Raw genomic sequence first — 21,420 nt, forward strand, 5'->3', positions numbered from 1 at the left:
ATAACTGCTGCCTGAAACAACTTATGTCAGAAGAATGTTTTTGTGTAAAACCATTTTGTGGTGAACATTCTTCCACAAAAACATTTTCGCTGCAAATGGTATTTTACAAGTAATGTTTTGTTAAGGTGAGGTTTGCAAACTCTGCGACGGTGAAGGTTGGCATCTTTTTCCAAACTTTGGTGTCAAAATTATAACTTTCTACTGCTTGGTCTGAACCCGACATGCGTTTTAAATGTGTGCATCGTGAGCTCTGCAAAACCTAACACACCATTTCCCCCCTCTGAACAGGATCCAAAAGTCGTCGCTGCCCTGGAGGCTGCTGGGAAAGCCGAGCAGGAGCTGGAGGGGCGCATAGTGTGCGTCTGCAGCGGCACGGACCTGGTGAACATCAGCTTCAACTACATGGTAGCAGAGTCCGCGGAGGTGGCCAAGGTATCCCCCGGAGAAACGCTGCTTCATTTCAAAACATGTTTCTGTAATGCGACTGGAATGTTCTTCTGTGCCTCGTTCCTGTGACGGATTCTGGTGTGATCGTAAAACGCTCGCGCTGCCTGCAAAACATCCACAGATACCCGCATTGATCTCTCTGACATGAAAGAACAAGCATTGGCATAGCCAATAGGTCTCGCCTTTGGGACCTTATAAGTGTTTAGTTATCCAGCACAATATCCTTGGTGCAACAACTTCGACTGTTGCATGGCTAAACACTTATAAGGTCCCAAAGGCGAGACCTATTGGCTATGCCAATGCTTGTTTTTGATCATCCGTTGCTATGTCTAGTAAGTAGTGCCATTTAAAACAGAAATAAACGACAGAGGCTGTCTATAAGAGCCACACAAGCAAAATCAACTTTTGAAAACAAACAACCTATAGGGAGAGGATGTGGTCTAAGGGTCAGAGCTGCCTCTGGAGCTTGGAACCAGGTTGGAGCCTCAGCATCCCCACAACATCCTGTGATTCTGGGCAAATCACTTAATCTCCCGATGCCTTCCAAAAGTGAGTGTGTCCTTGTGTAACGTAACTGGTGCTCATGCAAAAAGCTCTAAAACCTTCGAGCCGAGTTTGCCCTACATAAAACTGCAACAAATCAAAAAAAAATGTCACCTACCTGTAAACATTTCAGAACTGCTGAAATATTGTCGTTTTCCCTCTTAGCAAAACTCGGTGGGTGAAATCAGTGTTTTTCACGCCCCTTACTTTAATCATGTCATGAAGCAAATATGAGACTGAAAGCAGCATACACCTCTAGAGACGAATACCGTGCTGCAAGAAGTCACTGGGGTCTAAAGGTTTGGCCGTAGTAGTTTCACAGATGCAGACTTTGCTACAAGCCATTTATAACTGGTCACCTGGAATATATCTCCGAGTTAGGTTAATCTTCACAAGAGCGCTCAGATCTCATCCTGCCTGTTTGTCCTATTTGGTTCCTGTGGTAGTGTTTGTTTCATGTTTCTTTATTTTGTGATTTGACTCCTATCACTAAAAAACTTGAAAATCGAGTTAAACTGTCTGTTACTGGTGAAGGTTATGTCTTAAAAAGAGAAAGTTCCACTTGAGCTCTCGTGTAAACGTGCGGACTGATAAAGGGTGTAGACGCGTTGATACAATGAAATGAGGGGACAGTAAAAATGGCAGTTTACAGTGCTTAGAAACCACAAAATCTTAACACTAAGTCATTTTAAAACATGGCTGTTTGTCATTTATTGTGTACGATATATATTTATCAGCCTGCCGGCGTAACCCCAGAGCACAATCACAGAGTATCGTGCTTAAACTCTAGGTCATTTATATCTGATTTATTTCTCAATATGGCTAAGTGGAATTAGCTCTCAATGGTGATATGAAGTCCAGGAGCTTGACGTGGGGCAAGGTCAACTTGTCCTTTCATCCTTCCTTGGTCGGCAAACTGAGAACTATTTAATCGGTTCATTGTGATATGCGGTATTTAAAGTGCTCTGAAACGGGAAAAGAGTGGAATGGAGCGCTGTAACAACGTTACTTTTATTGTTATTTAAACCGCCGTTGCGTTGTTCAAAATGGTTCCCCAATATTTTGCTCTCCTAAAAAGGAATTAATTTATGGCTTAAAAAGTAAAGCGACTCAGTAGCACCGTAACAATAGTTCGAAAACACGATTTTGACGCCCCTTCGGGCACCAAAAACTATTGACTTTGAAGAGTCAACTATTAATTTCCATTACCCAAACGGCTGCTGCTTTGAATACCAGTGACTTTAATGGCTGAAGGGCAAGGACCTGCGGCCAACTCATGATATATTCCTGCACGTGCACTTCTGAACCACCCTTAGCGCTGGGAGGCAGCCTGAGCCCCCTGCTGCACGAGGCGCTTTAAATATATTTTAAAAAGTCTGTCCTTTCATCTAGCTATTATACTGTCGCGCCCTCTGTATTAACACCAACCACAGCTCATCGTCATTTCTGTGTCATGTCCGTATGAATCTGAACTGGTTCTCATGTAAAGCGCTTCAGTTCCCTCGGGCCAAGTTCGCCCTATATAAAACTGCGCAAATGTAATCCGACAATGTTCTTGAAAACCCCAATTGTCGATGTACTGTGTATTTCCAAAATACTTTGGCTTCCAATATGTACATTTTTTAAACAGATTTCTACAGCATAGCTGCACCTGTGGTATTAGCGCTCTTTTTACGGAACGAGAACAGTGCGCTATATGTGAAGGAAAAAAATATTAATAACAGGTGTTGCTGTTTAATCATATGCGCTTTTACAGGCATATGTCAGAATGCATATTTTGCTGATTGGTCACCGGTTCCCATCATAGCATCGGTGCGACAGGAGAATATGCAGGTTTGTTGGTTGGCGGGAAGAGGAGGGTGGGGGGGGGGTTATAATTCATCTTTTGGTAAAGAGTGACATTCCTCCACTGACTGACCCAGAAGCAACCTCCTCCCTGTCCAAATGTTTGCTTAATTGTCACAGCGAGACGCGGCGGAGCGTGGCGCGCGAGCATTGGCGGGGGAGCGCATTCCAGGCGGGGCAGCGGACCCTTTGAAGTATGATGCCGAGGGCGCCAGTGTGCTGAAGCGCTTCCCCAAATGGATTGCATGGCGGCACGATGCACGTGATTGTGCACGTGCTCGCCATGCAATCCACTTTTGGGAGCACTTTGAAATGCCCCTCTTACTAGAGTCTCGCATAGCGATTGCGTAAACGCAATAGCGTAAACGCAATAGCTAGGCGAGACCTAAAAAACAAGCACTGCGGTGTGTTTTGTGATGTTTGCAAAACACTGCAGAAATTTAAATTAAGTAAGAAGTACAGTGGCCAAACATTGGGGCATATCAACAACGAGGCGATAGAAAATTATCACCGCTTTTGCGGCTGTTTTCGGCCGAAAAGCGGCGATAATTTTATCGCCTAATTAGCAAGGCCACGCTAACGCGTGAAACCTTGCTTTAGCGTACGAAATCTTAACGCCCAGTTTTGCATCTCTAATGAGACGCAAAGTGGGCGTTCCTGACCTAACATGACAGGAGATGCGACATTTCTCCTATCATCAAGCCTCACGGTATGAAGCATAGCGGCCGGAAAAGTAGCGATAACCCCTGTTATCGCTACTTTCCTTACGCCTGCTTCAGGACTGACTTAGCCATGATATCCTATGGAAGGAGGATATCATGGCTAAGTTTGTGAGTCCCTATCAACAAGCTAACGCCACATTTTGTGAGATTATCGCTGGGTTTCCAGCGATAATCTCACGTTAGGCAGTTAGCGCTAGGATTTTTATCGCTTTTGAGATAAGCGTTGCTAATAGCAAGCTATCTCAGCGATAAAAATCCACGCTAGCCGGCGATAATTATCCTAGCGCTAAGTGCGCTTAGCGATAATTATCGCCGGTTGTTGTTGATATGCCCCATTGTTTTTCGGAGCTCGCCTTAGGCGATATCTAATGCTAGGATTGTCAAATACTAAGGCTGTTTAGTCTTGATTCTACCTCATGCTTTTCTCTTCCACAGGGCCGGCTCTTAGGGCATATCAACAAGGGCCTTAACTCCGCTTTTTTGGCTTTTAAAGCCAAAAAAGCGGAGATAAAACTATTGCCCTATTAACAAGGCAGTGCTAACATGCATTAGCGCATGTTAGCACCTGTTTTCCCAACGCCTCGCTTTGCATCTCTAATGAGATGCAAAGTGGGCATCACTGGGCAGTACTGCACATAAATTATCGGATGTACGTCGTTACAACGCACACTTTTACAACGCATGCACTTACAACGCATTTTTTACAACGCAACATCCACTACAACGCATGCCATTACAACGCAGGACACTACAACGCATTTTTAAAAACTACCTTTACAACGCATTCCATTACATCGCATACTACCTTTACAACGCATACCATTACAACGCATAATATTACATTGCATTTAAGGTAAGTATTGGATAGTATAGGGGTAAAAATTACTAATCTTACTCCAGGGGGTGCAACAGTAGGGTAATTGTTGGATAGTATAGGGGTAAAAATTACTATTCTTTCTCCAGGGGGTGCAACAGTAGGGTAAGTGTTGGATAGTATAGGGGTAAAAATTACTATTCTTACTCCAGGGGGTGCAACAGTAGGGTAAGTGTTGGATAGTATAGGGGTAAAAATTACTATTCTTACTCCAGGGGGTGCAACAGTAGGGTAAGTGTTGGATAGTATAGGGGTAAAAATTACTATTCTAACTCCAGGGGGTGCAACAGTAGGGCAAGTGTTGGATAGTATAGGGGTAAAAATTACTATTCTAACTCCAGGGGGTGCAACAGTAGGGTAAGTGTTGGATAGTATAGGGGTAAAAATTACTATTCTAACTCCAGGGGGTGCAACAGTAGGGTAAGTGTTGGATAGTATAGGGGTAAAAATTACTATTCTAACTCCAGGGGGTGCAACAGTAGGGTAAGTGTTGGATAGTGTAGGGGTTTTAATATAATATTATGCGTTGTAATGGTATGTGTTGTAAAGCTAGTATGCGATGTAATGGAATGCGTTGTAAAGGTAGTTTTTAAAAATGCGTTGTAGTGTCCTGCGTTGTAATGGCATGCGTTGTAGTGGATGTTGCGTTGTAATGGCATGCGTTGTAGTGGATGTTGCGTTGTAAAAAATGCGTTGTAAGTGTAGTGCGTTGTAAAAGTTGCGTTGTAAAGGTTGTTCCCCTAAATTATCGCTGATGTGATCGCGATATTTACAAGGAGGCCCACGCATTTTAGCAGATGTTAATTTTTGGCAAAAAACGCGGTTTTCGCCAAAAACTAACATCTGCTAAAATGCTGACTTTCGTATACTTAACATTGGGGGTGGATTATGCTGATACAACCTTATGATATGACCACAAGGTCGTATCAGCAAGGTTATCGCCGTTTTCCATGAGCGATGTTCCATGGAAAACACCGCTATCGTTGGAATAATTATCGCCATTGGACTATGCGTTGTAAATACAGCGCTAGCATGGCGATAATTTCCAGCAATAGCCGTCGAAAACAAATTCACGTTAAGTGCGGCCAGTGATAATTATCGCTGCCGCTTGTTAATATGCCCTTTAGTGCGGTGCGATCAGTGCACTCACTCCGGGGGCTCCCAGTTTTCACATATATAATATGGATTTAAAAGCACCTGCTGCATAGTTTGTTGCCTTCACCTGTCTTCAGGAAACAATCAAAATGTCAAGATAACTCTGGTGATGAATGGATCTGCTGGAGAGTGATCAGAGTTGTGTCTAGTGAAGGTTTCTGCACATCATAAAGTAGTGCAGAGGGTTAATATGCTTGCTGAATAGCACACATACCATGCAGATCACAAAATCTCATATAATGTAGATAGTTCAGTGGGTTACTGCTTTGGTCAGAGAGATGCTTTTGTTACTTGCAGTTTATAAATTACAATCTTAATGTAGCAAAGTGAACTATTAACTCTCATCAAAGAACTGCATGCAAACTGCATGATATAGGTTATTAAGTTATGTTTTTTCCCAGTCTTTCATTATTCTAATGCTGCTAAAAAGCGTTTATTTGGGCAGAAATTCATTCTTATTTGTAAAGCCAACCCTTGTGGTAGTTTGAATTCTGAGTTTGTGCTTCTCCAGACCAAACACTCCTAAGATAGAGTACCTACTAGTATGGAAGACAAATGATTCCTACATCTTGTAATCCTCACTGCCTTATGTAACATTTTCTATAGATTGATTTACACCACGTGTATGATTCATTGGTTCTGTATAATATGTGTGTGATGTAAAGTGCTCTGACACCTTACACAGGTAAGAGTAGTGTAGTGCTATAAAACAAATCAAGTGCATGTGGGAGCGGAGCTATGGAGAGATGAGGTGCAATGTTAGAGGGTGATAGTGAGGGAATTTATAGAGAAGGGGGCTGTCGGAGGGTGGGGACGACACCAACAAACATTGTCGCACCAGGCACCACCAGCCCTAAAGCCAGCCCTACTTCCACTAGACTACCTTCCTGTCTCCTCTTGCAGAGGATTCCTCCCTGTCTTTTCCATTTGTCACTGTTTTCTTATCATTCTCTTCCCCTTCCCTTACAAGCATTGGCAAAGCCAATAGGTCTGGCTTCTGAAAGCAGTACAGTGGCTCTTTGATTTTGCATTGCAAGTGTGTGCCATAAAAATAAAATGAATAAATGGAAGTAATTGTGCTTCTGCTACCGAAACATGGTGGCTATAAGCGTGCTATAAAAATATTAGATTAGGTATAAATACATATAATTTTAAAAGCATGGGTGCTTCCTAGCAGCCAGGTGTACTTAGAACTGCTGCAGAAATCCATTTTTAATTTAAATGTGCATCACAGGAAAATATAATTCTTACTGGTGCAAAGAAAAGGTTGCCACCTAATATTACAGGACCGAGACTTGTAAAAATATAATTGGTGCCAGCCTGGAAACAAAATTCAGCTCTGACATTAATCTTTAAATCTACCCCACACTGCGGGAAGCACAATTAGAATGGGGCCACATGGGCATGGTTGGGTCCTGGCAAACCATCCTGTTCTGAAGACAGCCCACAAACCTGCAGCCTACTGGGGAAATGCCATCATGGCAGAAGGGCCAGTCCAGCCCCAGAGATGCACTTTTTGCTTCCTCTAGTAAAAGGTAGGAAGGCGTCAATCAGGATTCTTATAGAGCGCAGCTAATCACCCGTTAGGGTCTCAAGGTGCTGAGGGGTGGGTTCTGCAGTTCAGTTGAAGAGCTAGTTTAGTCGAAGAGCCAGGTCTTGAGGTCCTTCCTAAATTGAGGCAGTGAGGATGATTGCCTGCGAGCTAGAGGAAGAGAGTTCCAGGTCTTTGCGGCGAAGTAGGAGAAGGATCTTCCTCCGGTCGTGTTCTTGCGGATCCGTGGGCGTTCTAGATTCTTTGCAATTTCTTTTGGAGCCTCTGGGTGGTGCTGGCGAAGAATGCATTGCCGTAGTCGAATTTGCTACTGACGAGCGCCTGGGTGACCATTCTTCTGGACTCATTGGCAATCCACTTAAAATATTTCAAAGCATGTGGAGCATGGGGAAGCAGGAGGATGAGACGCCGTTGATTTGGCGGTTTATTGAGGGCGAAGAGACAAGGATGATGTTGAGGTTATATGTATGGACGGTGGATGTGAGGGGCTCCGAGCTCTTTGGGCCACCAGGAGTTGTCCCAGGCAGAGGGTGTGGTTTCCAGGATGTGGACTTCAGTTTTATCAGAGTTGATTTTGAGGCAGCTGCCTTCATCCCGTTGTGGATGTTGTTCTTTGAGGTTGTAGGTTTGTCGGTGAGGGAGAGAATCAGCTGGGTTTCCTCGGGGCTCTGCAGCTGATCTCTGTAAGTTCTGTGGAGAACAGTGGGAGCGTGACTCCCTGGGTTCAACCGGTGAGGAAGGAGAGGATTCACTCTAAGGCTTTGCTGCGGATGCCGGTGTTGTGGATTCTTGCGTAGAGGGTGTAGTGGGAGACGGTGTCGAAAGAAGCAGAGAGGTCCAGGAGGATGAGGGCTGTGGTTTTTCCTCGGTTACGGGGATTACAAATGGAGATTAGGAATTTTTGTCACAGTCAACACTGGTAAAAACGTTTCTCTCCAGGTAGAAATTACTATTGCCCATTTGCAAATGGCTTTTACTGAATCAAGTTAAGGGGTAACGGTTTAGGACGATATGTCTACATGTATCCAGGAGTGACAACAAGGGCACTTGTACTGGTTGTATGAAAATATCAATCCATATTGTGAGCATTATGAGACACCAAATTCTGCCACATAATACCAGTGACAACTTCCAAGATGTAATTAGCATTCTCACATTGCTCTACACCAGGTGTTCAAAAATCCATGTAAGATATTTGATACAATACAAACCCTTTGAAAGTGACCCACTGAATTTTCTTTCAGGGTCTGTGGCTTGGGCTTTGGAACTGTGCATTATCTGGATTACACTCATTCAGTGATCAGGGGTGTGGCATGTAAAATAATGGGAGGGTCAAACAGGCACTAATATCACTCATGCTGTTTATGAATCTCTCTAGGTAGCGTCCAAATCACTTGATTGTTCCGAGGATCATGAGAAACTTGGTGAATGATAATGCAGTGTACCCTTCTTTGCTGACAGCATTGGTAATGAGCTGAATCCCAGAAATATGAGCCACATAAACTTACTGTTTTATATAAACATGATAAATAGATATAGGATTATAAGTAACGTGTTGTATATAATATTGCAATACAGTGTGTCCATTGGACGGACAGGTGTGTCCTGTAAATTGGGGTGTGTTTGAAGTGTTAACGTGGCGCGTGTTTCTTGCGGTGTGGCATTCCATTTGCTTACAATCTGTTCCCTAACCAGGTATAGGGTGCTTTCAGATATTCATCACAATGCCAAATGCCAAAAAAGGGCGATTGTGCCAACTGATACGCTTTGATAAATCCAGATTGTGGTTTAATTCAAAACTAGGGTGCCATGAAGCCCGTGAGGCGGACACGGACCCCTTCAACTTCACAGGGCCGCAGCATGAAATGAGAACAAGCCACCGTTTGTGATTAGGTCCTCACTAACTGACTCCAGCCAACACCCTCCGCAACCTTTTATGTTGGATATCACACATTGCGCCCTTCTCCGGCATGGCGCTGACTCCTCACTGGTACGTTTAGTGTTGGCTTAGGATGTTTGCTCATTTGTTGTGTGTTTTTTTCGAAGGGATCCCCTAAAATGGCTCTTGGAGCACTATCAGTTGGGGTACTTATGTTCACTTGTGTTTTGAGTTGCCGCTCCCACACAGTACCTACCTGCCACTCACAGCCCTGAGGTAGCGCCTGTTGACTGCATATTAAGGAAACTGATCGCTCTGAGGATCACTGGTATAAAGACACTTCCCAAATTCCGCTTACAGTTATGATCCAGTGTATCCTGACAAAACGTGCAACTCTAACGAAGCTGGGGCAGAAGGCAACATTAAAAATGATCAGTACTGCGGGTGTAACATCCAAGACGGATTCGAATAACAGCGGGAAAAACTCACCTTTTCACTTTTTTGAGGTGGATGAAATTAGTACCATCGAGCTGGATATCCTTTAATAGCCACAATAAAAGCTATAAGCTGTTCCATGTGGCAACGCCTTAGTGACATTAATGACCACACACACGCATCATATCCAAGGAACTTTAGCAACAGCATGTGATGCAATACATCCAGCACTGTTTTCTGTGTGCTGTGTGCTGGAGCGTTTTAAGGACTCCCGGCCTGCGGCCAAGTCCTTGGGTCTCTCCACCACGCGCCCGGCCATGTCTGCTTTTCGTTCCAGCCATGCCACCTCAGTTCCACTGCATGTCGGGGGACCATTTTGCGCTCCTCCAGCAGGAAGTCACGGCCCTCTTGGCCAAGGGGGCCATCGAGTGCGTTCCTGGGCCAGAAGTAGGACGTGGTTGTTATTCCCACTACTTTATGGTCCCCAAGAAGGAAAAGGGGGGCCTGCGTCCTCTCTTGGACCTCAGGAACGTCAACTGCTTCCTCCGGAAGGAGAAGTTCAAGCTGTTGACTCTGGCTCAGGTCTTAGCTGCCCTCGACCCTGGAGACTGGATGGTAGCGTTGGACTTGCAGGACGCATATTTCCATATCCCCGTTCTGCCGGCCCACCGGCGTTACCTGCCGTTCACGGTAGGCCTTGAGCACTTTCAGTTTTCCGTGCTCCCCTTCGGCCTTACCAGTGCCCCTCGGGTGTTAACGAAAGTGATGGCAGTGGTCGCAGCTCATCTGCGCAGATCAGGGGTTCCAGTCTTCCCCAGCCTTGACGACTGGTTGTTGAAGGCGGGTTCGCCCTAGGCAGTCGTCTCCCACCTCCAGACTACGGCCGACCTCCTGCATTTGCTGGGGTTCTCCATCAATGAGCCGAAGTCGCATCTAAGTCCCTCTCAGAAGCTCCCCTTCATCGGAGCGGTTTTGGATTCGACGCAGTTTCGGTTTTATTGTCCCAAGCAGCGAGTCCGGGATATTCAGGCTATGATTACGATCTTTCAACCTCTATCCCGGGTTTAAGTCAGGATGGCCCTCCGACTCCTGGGCCTAATGGCCTCCTGCATCCTGCTACTGCAACATGCCAGATGGCATATGCGGGCTCTGCAGTGGAACCTGAAGTTCCAGTGGGCACAGCATCGGGGCAACCTGTCCGATTACGTCCAGATCTCTAAGGGCAGTGCATGACAATTGCAGTGGAGGCTCACGAATCAGGATTGGGTCAATGGCAGATCCCTGTCCCTTCCCCAACCGGAGCACACAGTGATGACGAATGCGTCCCTCCTGGGATGGGGCGGACACATAGGAGAGGCGGAGATCAGGGGCTTCTGGTCTCCGGCGCTGTCCCGGCTCCATATCAACCTTTTGGAGCTTCGGGCGATCCGACTTGCTCTGAATGCATTCCTTCCCTCTGTCCGGGGAAGTGTAGTGCAGGTGTTCACGGACGACACCACCGCCATGTGGTACTGCAACAGGGAGGGATGGGGTCCCCGTATGTCAGGAGGTTCTCCGCCTCTGGACATGGCTGGAACATCAAGACATTACCTTGGTGGTTCAACACCTGGCAGGTTATCTGAACGCCAGGGTGGACGAACTCAGCTGCCGGTGCATGTTGGATCCCGAATGGCATCTGAACTCGGACGTGGTGCAAGGTCTCTTTCTTCAGTGGGGAGAGCCTTGGTTAGATTTTTTCGCCACCGAAGAGAAGCCTCAATGTCATCAGTTCTGCACGTTGGAATTTCAAAGGCGGCACTCGCTCGGCGACGCTTTTCGTCTCGAGTGGAGCTGCGGTCTGTTGTACGCCTTTCCGCCTATACCACTTCTGCCCAGAGTGCTGAAGAAGATTCAGCGTGACCGGGCCCAAGTCATCCTTGTGGCTCTGGATTGGGCACGAAGTTGCTGGTATCGCGAGCTACTCAGCATGTTGATCGATCCCCCGATCCGACTGCCTCTTCGGGAGGATCTTCTGTCGCAGCAGCAGTGGACGGTCCTCCACCCGAACCTGTCCAGCCTCCACCTCCATGCGTGGAGATTGAGCGGTGACAGATGACAGCTTTTGAGCTTTTTTCCGAAGTCTGTGATATTATTCTGGCAGCCTAGCGTCCCTCCACAACTCGGTATACGCCTGCAGGTGGAACAAATTTGTGGCATGGTGCATAGCAAAGGCTGTGGATCCTCTTTCTACCCCTCTTTCCGAGGTCCTTCTGTTCCTTCTCTCTTTGGCCCAGCAGGGCTCTGCTCTGGGCACTATCAAGGGTTATCTCTCGGCCATTTCTGCCTTTCAAAGGCTTCCAGATCAGCCTTCTCTTTTTAAGTCTCCGGTTGTTATTCGCTTCCTGAAAGCATTACACACACTTTTCCCCCCATGCCTTTCATAATACCTCAATGGGACTTAAATCTTGTCTTGACCTATCTGATGTGTGCTCCCTTTGAGCCACTTCATAACTGTCCCTTACGTCTTCTCACTCTAAAGATGGCTTTCCTGGTAGCTATCACCTCTTCTTGAAGAGTGAGTGAACTCCAGGCTCTTTCTTCTAAACCTCCTTTTCTCTCTGTTCATCCAGACAAAGTGGTTTTAAGGACTCGTCCTTCTTTCTTACCAAAGGTTGTCACGCCCTTCCACATCAGGCAGACCATCACTTTGCCCACCTTCTTTACGCCTCCTTCAAAAGAGGAAGAGAGGCTCCACCGTCGGGCCCCAAAACGTGCGCTTTCGTTCTATCTGAAGCGCACACAACAGTTCCGGTTGGATGACCAACGTTTTGTTGGCTACGTGGGTGCCCAAAAAAGTCGGGCCATGCACAAACGGACCATCTCTCGGTGGGTCGTTCTGTGCATCAAAGCATGTAACTCGTTGGCTAAGAAGGAGCATCCTGTGGGGCTGCGTGCCCATTCTACCCGGGCAACGGCAGCCACTACTGCTTTGGGACGCGGTGTTCCCTAGCAGGACATTTGTCAGGCAGCTACGTGAGCCTCACTGCACACGTTTACCAAGCATTATTGCTTTGACAGTCAAGTACGGAGGGACGGATTCTTTGGCCGTTCTGTTCTCCGTGACTTTCTGGTGTGATCTTGTTTGCAGACCCACCACTGGGGTTGGTATTGCTGGGGTATCTATTCTACGGTAAGGAATCTATCACTAACGTGTCTCTTTCAGATGCACATGTTACTTACTTGTGTAGCAATATATCTGTAAGAGACATTAGTTAGTGATAGATTCCTTACCGCCCCACCCATCCTCTGCGAACTGATTTCTAGGGTTAAGGTCATCCCTTTCAGGGCCCTAGTTTCATGGCACCAGTGGTCAGTTTCTTGCATGGTTCTGCGTTCCTGGCGTGGAAAGTCGTGCACAGAACTGACGTCAGCACACATGGCTGGTGCCTAAGTAGTCTCCGTGACGTCATCTCGGCGCCAGCGACAGACGTGGAGTTGCACGACGCCACCTTCCGACGCCCCGGGGTACTGCTGACGAAAACTTCTGACGCCTGGGGATATTCTACGGTAAGGAATCTATCACTAACTAACGTCTCTTACAGATATATCGTTACACAAGTAAGTAACTTAAGTAATTATTTGAGGACGTAAAGAAAATATACATACAGGCTGTCGCAACTCGTACAAATATAGGAATAGGTTGATCTGGCAACAGGTTTTAAGGTCTATTTGAATCCCCACAACACTCCTCTGGAGGAAAATGGCACTTGTAAATCAGATCTCAGGTGAGCAGCTTGGCAAAATGTTAACGCTTTGTGAAACGCGCGTTCTCTGCAAGTAACCACATGCTCACTTTGGTGACAATCTGAGCTAGGGTAAATGCGGTCATGCTTCCTTATAGGCATTTGGGGTCTGGGTCTTTTGAGAGGTCCTAACCATATCGCTAATGTATGTATAGGTCATCGAAGTAGTTTTGCGAGTACAGATGAGTGGAAGTTGAGGGGTCTTGAGGCGATTGAAACCTTGGGTTTGGGACTGTTTTAGCCTTCTGGAGCCTCCACCTCACCCTGAGACTAGGCAGTTTAGAGACGTTGCACGGTCTGAATTTACCCTATTAGGCTGTGTGCGGGAGGGGGTGTTAAGATGATGGCGCAGGCTGGTTTGTTCACGTCCTAGAACTGATGTAGGAGAGGTTGGCACGCTGATTGGGTGAAGAATGGGGTGCTCTCACTTCTCTAATGGTGTACACCAGCCCCGGTCCCAAGGTGGCTGAATGCTCAGCATGGCCCCGCCCTCTATTTTTGTCAATTCTGGAAGTGTCGGTGACTGAAAGGTACTCTTTGCAACAGTTTTCGGGGGGTCAGTCCCCACTCTCACTGGATTGCCCTCTCTCGAAACACACCTTTGTCAGCCTAAGGGCATCTTCTATTAATAGCAGCAGAGGAGTCGAGACCCTAATGAGGGTGCACCTGCGTCAAGATCTGGGTGCTCCCTCATCTGGTATATCACCGCCCTCAGTCTTGGTGGCGGACTGTCCTCTCCCCAGTGAGTCCTGTTGCTCGTGCCCGCTCTCTGTCAGACTGTGTTGTGTTATTGACTTGCTACAACAGACTGACCTGTAACAGTCACAGGTGATGTAAACTGGGATGCCATTCACACTGGCTAAAGTCTATAGACTACTCCTCCACCTGTGTGTGTCTCAAGGTGCGCTCATTGACAATGAAGCTCTTGAAGTGTTTGGCTGACCTCCCTGCCGTGCCCTGTCATTCAGCTCCTCCTCACTCCCCCTGATCCATTAGCCCAGTACTTAATTTGTAAAAACAGTTGTCAGGTGGCCACTACAGAATGCACCAACCATTGCCCCTGCCAGTGACAGTACCAACACAACTACTAACCATCACAATCCTACAATTGTGACAATTTAGACTTTTCCAGGCCCCCAAAGCTATAAGAATGACTTGGGTGGAAAATATTAGTCATTTTTAATGTATATCGAATTAGTAAGCAACTGTTGCCGTGCTCATTCCTAAATTAGACAAAAGCACCAGCATGTGGCAGGCTGTCATAAGTGCTGGTGTTGACAATTAAAATTTAGCCACTTCCCTATCATTTGTATTTAAGTGGTTGTTTCTGTATGTTGCCCTCGGTCCTGCCATCCCCCTCTCCCCATGCCACTAGGAGCTATCAAGATACCCTCCCTCTGTCCAGGGACTGGTTCTCCTGTGTGTGCTACCAGTCTCCTGAGAACTACCCTCCATCCTGTGCCGAGTCGGCTGGGCGCTGCCCTCTCGTTGTGCCCTGTCTCTCAAGTCCTACACTCTCACTATAATCCGCACCATTGCCTCAGATGCCGTGGCCCACCCTCCTATTTATAGGAGGGGCATGATTGAGTTGCAGGCCACTATCCTGCATCTCGGGCTAAAATGCTCCTTCAGGACAATTCCTTTATGACCCCTAGGCCGGGCCTATAATTCGGGCCCAGGGAGGCCACCCTGCTGAAGTAGCTGTTGAGGCAAAAGGTGGAGAAGTGGGTCTTAGGAGATGGCTCTTCCTGCCCTCTAAGTGTGACTTTAGCTCCAGGAGAATGAGGGCGCCATGGGCCTCGTCCTCCACTTTGATGCTGTTGCCGCTGTTGCCCTCTGACCTCCTCTTCCAGTCGAAGTTACAGTTGTTGTACTTGATTAAATCACTGATGCACCTCCTATTGAAACTTTCCTCTTTGTCGCGCTACGTCATCATGTTTCAGTGTGGCGATTATATTGGGTAAGGGGAAATGTGGTAAACACCAATAGGAGTGTGCTACAAGCGCACTTTTTCCTGGAAGCATACAATATCTGCCCTATCAAAGCATGTAAATATGGCTCCCAATATATGGGTGCAGCCAAAGTCCCGCGCTTGGTGGTTCTTACATAATTGTCTGGCCACAGCTGCGCCGTCAAGCCAGATCATAAAACAAGCATTGGCAAAGCCAAATAGGTCTCGCCTTTGGGACGTTATAAGTGTTTAGCCATGAAACAGTTGCATAACTAAATACTTCTAAGGTCCCAAAAGCGAGACCTATTGGCTATGCCAAGCGGAAGTGAAAGTAACCGCGGTCAAGCGCGGCACGCGCGCCCGCGCACATGCACTGTAGCTCTAGGCTGGCCTGGTAGCACTTTTTGGAGCCCTCTCAATAAGTCTCGCCAGACCAGCGCATGCGCTGGGTCAGGCGAGACCTAATGCGTGGTGGTGCTGATCTCTGGCAACCACTGGTACTAGCAGCACTGTTTGCAAACCACTGCTAAAGTTGCACAGCATCTGATTTTCAAGCTCCCATGCACTCAAAGCCTTACCTTTTTCGGGTTTGAAGCATCTAAACCTTGTTTCTGTTTTCCAGTTTTTCCTAAATGGCAACATGTTGCAAAATGTTTGAATGCAATTGCCTGTCTGGCCCCAGGCTCCCACCTTGTTCCCCTTTCTTTGTGGAGATTATTGCGAGGTTGGCGGGTAGCTGCCTTCCACGGTCTTCTGCCATAATTGAGCAGTTTACCTGGACGAAAAAAACTGGCAGCTGGAATTTGGAATAAAATTGCCTCTCATCGGTCTGAATGGCATTATTATTTTGCTGGAGATTTCTAGCTAGAAACCTGCATTTCATTACTGAACGATATATTCAGGGCTGCTACATTTTCATAAGGGGGATTCAAATGCTGTTATCAGAAGTCAAGCGCATTACTTGCATTGGTAATCTGAAGCAAAAGCGCATCATTGAGCCTAGAGGCTCACACTTTAGCAATCCATCAGCATACCACATTTTTCAGTTGTCGTTTAATACCGTGTTGGCAAGTTGGAATAGCTGCAATCTCTCCTTGCATAATTGATCATATCGTAAGTGGCCAGTGTAAACCAAATATCAATCGATCAATCAAACATTTGTAGAGCGCACCACATACCCGTGAGGGTCTCAAGGCGCTGGGGGGGCGCTACTGATCGAACAGCCAGGTCTTGAGTAGCCTCCTGAAGGTCAGCAGGTCTTGGGTCTGTCGTAGGCTCAATGGGAGGGTGTTCCAGGTCTTGGCGGCGAGGTGGGAGAAGGACCAAATAGATTGTAATTGGTACCATGGAGTATGAACCTGTATTGAGGTGTCCGTCAACACAAGTGTAATTTAGGCAAGGAAGCGGTTGTAATTCAGAAATCTGAACAGAATGCAAGTACTATAAGTAGGCCTGGGCGGTAAACTCTACTCTCGGAGTTTGCATATTTTTTCCCACTCCACGCTCTGCGTAGAGCGCAGAGTTCTGAAAAATTCTGCATGGCGTTACAGAGTGGAGTTTGTCCTCTCTTGCCGCTCTCCAACGTTAAGTTGGTGGGCGCGAACGAGGAAAATCCAATGCTAGACCACCTCCCGGCGAGATTTCTCAATGCGGGTGGTCGTTACCGCATGCACTGAGAAACCTTTCAGTCATGTTGAGGAAGCTGCTTCTCAAGTACAACATCTACTTGAGCGGCAGAAAGAATTGCGCCCTCTTGCACTGCATGTGGTGCTGTTCACGCTGATTTTACAGCACGGGACAAACACCTGGCGGTAAAAACCAGTGCGAGCAGTGCAATTTATCTCATTCCGCCGGTTGCGGATCTCAACGGAGCGTAGTGGAGTTTTTGGTACTTCACTATCTCTGCCCAGGCCGAATGGTAAGATGGCATATAGTACATGTAGAAGTGTGCAGTTGCTGACAAGCCAGTTTTCCTATTCCTGCATGTACATACTCCGTACAAAACATACAGGACCTATGGTCAGAGTCAGAAGGATTGTGGTTCAATGAACATATCTGTTAGACTTTTCATAATGAACACTATGTGTTTCCTATACCCAACATCTGTTTTTTACAGAACTTCCTTGTGTACCTTGCTATGCAACGTCCTGAATGGGAGGAAGCTCCTTCACGGTTAGGACTACCAGGCTGAGGAACTCTTTGCCCTCCCACATGCGCTTGTTCGAGTCAGAACTTGAGTTCAGGAAGACCTTGAAGACCTGGCTTTTTAGTCAAGGTTAGCCCCATTGTTGGGCCAGTTCCTCACCTCCATCAACCGCTAGGCGCCGGGACACATCTGCATGAGGTAGCTCTCACGCTTTACAAATGCTATTATTATTATTCATTTACATCCCCACACTTTCTGCTGTACCTATTCCTGGATCATTCAACTACAATTGTGATGTGCTGATGAAAGTGGGAACTGCATTTCGAAAAGTTTGGGAGTGCACACGAAGATACGGTGTTCACCCTAATTGCATTTATTTTCCCTGACCAGTCCCCTGACACTCCCCAGATAACCTCTTCCCTAAACTAAGTTCACAACTGTTTGTGCACATATGCATCACTGTATGCACTATACACATGCACAATTCACCTAAATGTATAAAGTCAGTTGATTGTGTTTCACAATGTGTGTTGCCTGCTGCATAAATGTTGGATGTGCAAGTTACGACTTATTCCATCTAGCATCACTTTTTTGGATTCTTGGATGTTCTTCTTCCTATCAGCATGAAGGAGAATTCACTAAACTCTGGATTGTTAACCCACAAATAGTGGATTGATTTACACCACAGTATAGCCTTTTACCTGGTAATTGCTTTTTAGACAGGCCCCATAACGTTTAGCACATTCAAGAGCTGTAAGGACAGGTTCGAGATGCCTGGCGCCCATTTCTCCCATCGAGTGCAAGGTGTCAATGTAACAGAACAATTGCATGTGATTCACATTTATCTTTACATCTCAGATGAAATGTTTTTAATTATTTTGTGCTGTGCCAATTCAAGCCACTTAAATATTTTGAAATAAACCACACGGAGCACTTTGTTTTAGATTAAAATGTGCGATGCCTCACAGTGTGCACACTGTATGCATTTAAAGAAAATAAGTAGCCATTTTGAAGTTCACATTCTCTTTATTTTATTTACATTTCATGTTGCTTAAGCTTCATAAATACAAGGTAGTGCAACTATATTTTACAATTTGTTAATTACATTTATTTCAAACCTTTGGGTAAAATCTGAACTAAGCATTGTGGACTTCACTAGCCTTGTCGCTCAATTGACCATCCTAGTTTTCAATATCCGTGGTAAAGATTTTTATGAGAAAGGCAATGTGCACATTCGCACCGAGGTCAGAACCTTATTTTGTTCAGTAATAGAAGCAGCTGTCGCTTCCTGTCAAGTCAATAATAATCTCTGTGTTTTGTGTGATGTCTTCTTCCAAGCAATCATAGACTCAAGAAAAAACAAAACACCTCTTTGGGGGGAGTGGGGCACATACAGCAAGACGACTCATTTAAAGGATGTTGCTGAATATTGCCAACTCCTGATCTTTCACTTTCTCCATAAAGTGCAGCATAAGTCATATATTTTTGGACTCGTCTTTGAAAAAGCTGAAAGCTCTATAGCACCGAATTCAAACTGCGTAGGTTTTGTTTATGTTATAGGTTGTCCATCTGTGTGATTCACAAAGTGCTTTCAAGTTTCAATTAAATGTATGTTTACTAGTGATGCCTGAAAATGCATACTTAAGTATGCAAAAACGTGATGAGTGGAAAGCTTGAATTAATCTCAGCCACTGATAGTTACTCGGGCCCGCATCCCAGTCCCTCATTATTTTGCACACCATGCCACCTCAGTTTTACCATATGCAAATTATTCTTGCCCCCTCTCCATTGAGAACAGTCCAGCCTGTCAGGTCCTCCCTGAACTGGTACACAAGCAACCCAGAACCGGTTTTGCCCTTATTAGGGGTCATCAGGTGCTATAGTTTGGTTCCAGTGGCACAGTGTTGATGGGACCTATGTCTGGGCATACCCTTCCCGCTTAGTACATCGCACTTAAGAATACAAAAATGTGATGGATGGGATTCTTGAATTAATCTCAGTCACCGATAATTACTCGGGCCGCATCCCAGTCCATCATTATTTTGCACACCATGCCACCTCAGTTTCGACCCAGCCATATAGAAATCAGTCTTTTTTTTTGTGAAAATTTTTATTGTGCAGAAAGAAGGTTACAAGCACGGGCCTACAACCACCTGGGCCGGCCGCTAGTAGGTAAAAGTTCAAACAGTGCAAACACAATGACTGGCCCACCGGGGCTCCGCACCCTACAGAAGATCAGACTGCACATAAAGGAAATCAGGATACACCCTTTTAACATAAATAACAACTTAAAACAAAAGCGAGGCAAGAAAACATGAGATGGGCGTCGGGCCACAGCAGGGGCACTTCCATATCCGACCACCCGATGGCAGTCAAGAAGAAGGGGAACAAAGAGGTAGGGGTGGGGAGGAGAAACGGGAATACCAAAACTATACTCAGATGTGCCAGATAATTAAGGAACCATCAAGGATCAGGGGGACAAGGCTACCTCAGACGTTTCCACCAGGGGGGGAGCACAAATACTTCCACGATACACATTCCACTGCCCCCAAATTCTGCTCCAAGCCCCGGGTTTACCACGAGCCACATACACAGTCTTTTCCCTGAACATGCACCAGTCCATGTTCTCCTTCCAGACAGACACGGTGGGGGGCCGCTGCGAACCCCAAAGCTGCGCTATGTCCCTCTTTGCTATCATGTTCCCCAGGGCCACCCACCGAGTCTGGGCCGCGTTATAATCATTGGGCTCCCACACATTCAGAACACAACGACGCACCTCCGGCAACAGCGAGACCCCGGTGACTCGGCTCATAACCTCATGCACCTGACGCCAGTATTTCACCACCTCGCGGCACTCCCACAGGATGTGGAGAAAGGTGGCACTGTGCCCACAGCCACGCTTACAGAGCCCGTCCTCAGAAAACCCCATCGAGACCAATCGGGGACCCGTCACGTAAACGCGATGGAGGATCTTAAGCTGGACCAAACGGAGACGGGCCGGGATGGCAACCTCCTTAGGAGATGACAGCGCGGACTGCCAGTCCTCGTCATCCAACTCAACCCCATCCCCCGTCCATGCCTCCTGTAGACGCACCAAGAGGTCAGCCCGATTATTGATCAATTTTTTATAGATCAAAGAGATAGTACTATCGGGAACGTGACCGCCGAGTATGCGGTCCTCGAGGGGCGAAGAAACAGGGACCGTGGACCCTTCCCCAAAAACCGAGAGCAGGGCATGCCGAACCTGAGCGTAGGGGAAAAACTCCCTCTCACTAAGCTCATACTCGCTCCGGAGCGCCGCGAAGGTCTTGACCACGCCTTTAACCCACAGATCCCCCACTCTGCTAATGCCGATCGTGTCCCAGTGCTCAAAGCCTTTCGTCGTCCAGAGGCTCCCCAGGCGGTCTGAGGCAAACAAAGGAGTAGCACACGTTAAACGCTCACTCCAGCCCATCGCTACATTCGCCGCCTTCCACACCCGTACCGCAATCTTGGTAGGGCCCGTGAGGGTCCTACCAGCAGATCGGGAGTAAAGCGCTCTGTTATAATTACCGCCGGGAAGCAGGAATTTATCCATCTCATACGCCGGGTTCAGACCAGGAGCATACGTGGCATGGTTAATTGCCGACAGTTGGGAGGCCCAATAGTACCGTCTAATGTCAGGAAGCGCGATGCCCCCGTCATACCAGGGGAGAGTAAGCTTTGACAGAGCGATACGCGCCCGCCCGTCCCAGACCAGTCTCCTCTGCAGACTCTCCACCTCCCGAAAGTAGGCCACCGGAATGACATCAAAGGAGTTCTGAAGTGCGTAAAGAAATCTGGGAAGGGACATCATTTTAAACAGGGCCGCGCGACCAAGCGGAGACAGGGGCAACCTACACCAACGAGCCGTATCCACCCTCAAACGTCGGAGTGGAGACAGGAGGTTCTGCTCATAGCGGACCGCCGGGTCCAACGAAACATATACCCCCAGGTACTTAAAGCCGGATGAGGACGTTTGGATAGGAAGTAGAGGCGGCAAAATGGGAGGGCCACCAGAGATAGGGTACACGCAAGATTTGGACCAGTTAATTATCAAACCCGAGTTTT

General features: G+C 46.9%; 1 protein-coding gene across 5 annotated transcripts in view; it reads left to right on the plus strand.

Annotated features, from left to right (window-relative positions):
• Positions 1-21,420, plus strand: part of PLCB4 (phospholipase C beta 4) — a 1,018,018-nt gene that overhangs the window by 476,991 nt on the left and 519,607 nt on the right. For all 5 annotated transcript variants that reach the window (XM_085612653.1, XM_085612654.1, XM_085612650.1 and 2 more), the window contains exon 8: positions 289-432. In XM_085612653.1, the coding sequence (XP_085468779.1) occupies positions 289-432 (144 nt within the window). The remainder of the gene's footprint in view (positions 1-288; positions 433-21,420) is intronic.

This window comes from Triturus cristatus, chromosome 6 (genome assembly GCF_964204655.1).
Source record: "Triturus cristatus chromosome 6, aTriCri1.1, whole genome shotgun sequence".
NCBI classification, from domain to species: domain Eukaryota; kingdom Metazoa; phylum Chordata; class Amphibia; order Caudata; family Salamandridae; genus Triturus; species Triturus cristatus.